The 3,302-nt window shown below is 31.9% G+C and overlaps 1 protein-coding gene across 3 annotated transcripts; it reads left to right on the plus strand.

The window, feature by feature from the left end:
• On the plus strand, nucleotides 1-2,565 carry LOC107913937 (coatomer subunit beta'-2). 3 transcript variants are annotated; one of them, XM_016842614.2, is made up of 10 exons: nucleotides 1-370; nucleotides 645-665; nucleotides 804-865; nucleotides 941-995; nucleotides 1,132-1,168; nucleotides 1,266-1,591; nucleotides 1,663-1,794; nucleotides 1,891-2,039; nucleotides 2,121-2,189; nucleotides 2,283-2,565. In XM_016842614.2, the coding sequence occupies exons 1-10, from the start codon at nucleotides 368-370 to the stop codon at nucleotides 2,302-2,304; spliced, it is 876 nt and encodes a 291-aa protein (XP_016698103.1). In that variant the 5' UTR covers nucleotides 1-367; the 3' UTR covers nucleotides 2,305-2,565. The 3 variants fall into 3 exon arrangements, with proteins under 3 accessions (XP_016698103.1, XP_016698101.1, XP_016698100.1); XM_016842611.2 differs by having other exon boundaries at nucleotides 5-370; nucleotides 2,260-2,565; XM_016842612.2 differs by lacking the exon at nucleotides 645-665 and having other exon boundaries at nucleotides 4-370; nucleotides 2,260-2,565.
• Nucleotides 2,566-3,302: the final 737 nt, after the last annotated feature.

A 3,302-nucleotide genomic window follows, 5' to 3' on the forward strand; every position in this document is an offset into this window, starting at 1 on the left:
CTCTATTTATTCCTCTGTCATTTTCACGACGCCTGCTTCCCTGAAGGAACCCGATTTGCTCCTTCATTTTTTTTGTTTTTTTTGTTTTATAACTTGGTCAAAACAATGCACCTGTAAACCTAATCTTGACCGTTAATTCCAACGGACAAGATCGCATGGAATGACACTGCATAGAGGGAGACGGAAAAGTCTCTGGCGACTGTAAGATATTCGATAAATGCATGGTCATTTTCCTTAATGGCAAAGCTTCCCCATACTATATATACAGTTACCGGCTTCTCCAATTTATATACTCTCAATCCGATTCATTGATTACAAGCAAGTATTTCAGGTTTTAAGCATATTTCTCTTTTACAGCTTCAACAAAATGGTGAGACTTTAGTTTCGTATTTCCTATATTTCTTCTACTGAGTTTTAGGGTCTATTAACTTTGTTTTATCCTAAATCAACATAAACAAATTATCAAGTACAATGACGTATATATATATATATGTCTATGCATGATTAAACATAAAAGAATTCATTAATCATAGGGATGAATTCTTAACAAAATTTAACTGAAATGTATGTAGGTCTCAACTTTTTAGTGAAAATTTAATTTGTGTTTTTGCCACTTTTTTGCATGACTATTTGGAATGAGGCAGGCCCACTCACTTAAATTTGAGGTATAGGACCAGTATAATCTTCTCTTTCTCCTTGTTTGGAATATACATATACACTTAATTATGTAGATATAATGATATATATAAGATGAAGGTGATTTACTGATCATTCAGTTTGATGGAAATTTATGTTTTGGGCAGAAAGAAATGGTTCAAACTTCAGAGAGGGTGAAATATGTGGATCTACATCCATCCAAACCATGGTATTCATTGAAGTTTCTTAATACTTTCCAATTGCAATTTTCAAGGTTACTAAAGCTAGACAAATTTTGGTGCAGGATTTTAGCCGCTTTGTACTCCGGAAATGTTTGTATTTGGAACTACCACTCACAGGTAAGGCAATTCTAATGTTGTTCCCAGCTGACAGTACATATAGTTGATGAGGAATTAAAACACAAGCTTGTTAAACTTTTTAACATTACAAGGATTTTTTATTTTTGTTAATACTAACTCGAATTTCCATCTGTAGAAAATAGAAAAGTCCTTCAAGGTCACTGAATCACCAGGTATATCTCAAATAAATATTCACATTTCTAGCAATTTTCTCTAGTTAGGGATATATAGTCTCTAACGTGCATGTAAATAAAAATGTGGGAATTGCAGTAAGATCAGCCAAGTTCCTAGTGCGTGAAAACTGGATTGTTGTTGGAGCTGATGATGGACATATTCGTGTATACAACTATGATACAATGGAAATGATCAAAGACATCGAGGCACATACAGATTACATTAGGAGTCTGATTATTCATCTGACCCTTCCGTACGTGTTATCGTCATCGGACGACAAGCTTATAAAACTATGGGACTGGGAGAAGGACTGGATTTGCAGTAAGGTGTTTGAGGGCCACCAACACTATGTGATGCAAGCTGCTTTCGATCCGAATGACCTAAACACTTTTGCAAGCGCATCACTTGATGGCACCATTAAGGTACGTAACAACAATTAGTTCTGAATCGAAATGTTCTGTTTATGTTGTCTGAAAATGTCCCCTATTTTCAGATTTGGAATATGGATTCTGGATCTCTAGATTTTACATTGGATGCTCATTCGAAAGGGATTAATTGCATTGAATACTTCATGGCCGGTGATAAACCGTTTCTGATCAGTGGTTCTGATGATTACACTGCTAAGGTTTGTAACAAAAAGTTCTTAGTTACGGAGACATGCATTTTCAGTTATAAATTGCAATCTGATCTCAACTATGCTGTTGAATATGATGATCAATAGGTATGGGACTATGAAACCAAATGTTGTGTCCAAAAACTAGAAGGCCATACACGTAATGTTACTGCAACAAGCGTCCACCCACAGCTTCCCATTATAATTACTTGTTCGGAAGATGGAACTGTTCGTGTCTGGGACAAAACAAGTTACAGGTGAGTTTCTTTTGCCGTTAATAACTTTTGTTACATTCTACGATCATATAATGTCTGAGAATTTCGAACCCGAACTTACAGGCTTGACAACACATTGGCATATGGTCTTGAAAGAGTCTGGACTGTTGCTTACATGAAAGACTCCAGCAAGTAAGTTTCATGAAATTGGTTTCTCTCATAGACTTGTCGAATTTATAGGCAATTGTTTCTCTCATAACAGAGTCGTGTTTGGGTGCGATAAAGGGACGATTGTGGTCAAAATTAGTGGCTCTAATGGCTCGGATTCTGCTGATGTTTGACGGCAAGGAGGCGTACTGGATTGCATTGTTTATCATCAGCTTGAAGATGCAAATTTATTACACGGACTGGTTTCTATGTTTAGTGTGTGGGGCAACCAATAAAAGCTTCTTTGGTGTTGTAATTTATAGGCTCATATTTTGGCTTGTTAATGCTATAAAATTCCAGGGTATAAAACTCCTATTATTGTATTAATCTATAAAAAAAATAATGCAAAATATTGACGCAATGCAGTTCTTATACATATATATATAAAGTATGTTATTTGGATATTTTATTTTCCCATTTTGTTTACAAAATGTATCCTTCAATTTCTCCGATTATGATTCCACCAAAAATTCCTTGCAATCCTGCTAATCTTTTCCACAATTGGTCTTCGCTTGATGATTAATTTATTAAGATAATCCACAATGGCGCGGAGTACCATAGATAATTGTGGGTCAATTGACCTCAAAAAAGAACTTTTTTTAAAGAATTATTTTATAAAAACTACTAATTTCTTTTCGTTGACTAAAACTTCTAAAAATAATTACTTTCCGAGAGTGAAAACTCTTAAAATAAGGCCATAATAAAGTATTAAAAAATTTCAATTAATTGAAAATTAATATTTTCTTAATAAATTAAAATTTTAAGTATTAGATTTTTACTGCTAAATTTTATAAGTGTTGAATTTATATTAAAAATTATTTAATAAATTAATAAATATAAGTATGGAATATAATTATGTTGTTTGATAAAAGTAAATATTAATTTTAAAAGAATTTTTTAATTTTAATCTTATTAATATAATATTTTATATTATTTTCAATAATTTTAAATAAAGTATACATATTGTAATTTGAATATATCTTTTTTTGAAAAAAAAAAGATAATTTATTTTAATTTTTAATAAAAATAAAATTAACTTAATATTTTCTACATAGTTTCCTTCCTATTTATCAAACACATCCTTAATTTTTTTTTAAA

The sequence above is a fragment of the Gossypium hirsutum genome, chromosome D10 (assembly GCF_007990345.1).
Source record: "Gossypium hirsutum isolate 1008001.06 chromosome D10, Gossypium_hirsutum_v2.1, whole genome shotgun sequence".
Lineage (NCBI taxonomy): Eukaryota > Viridiplantae > Streptophyta > Magnoliopsida > Malvales > Malvaceae > Gossypium > Gossypium hirsutum.

Coding starts and splice junctions, on each gene's coding strand:
- LOC107913937 (XM_016842611.2), top strand. Junction 866..940: donor CTACATCCATCCAAACCATG/GTATTCATTGAA, acceptor ATTTTGGTGCAG/GATTTTAGCCGCTTTGTACT. Junction 2,040..2,120: donor TGGGACAAAACAAGTTACAG/GTGAGTTTCTTT, acceptor CCGAACTTACAG/GCTTGACAACACATTGGCAT.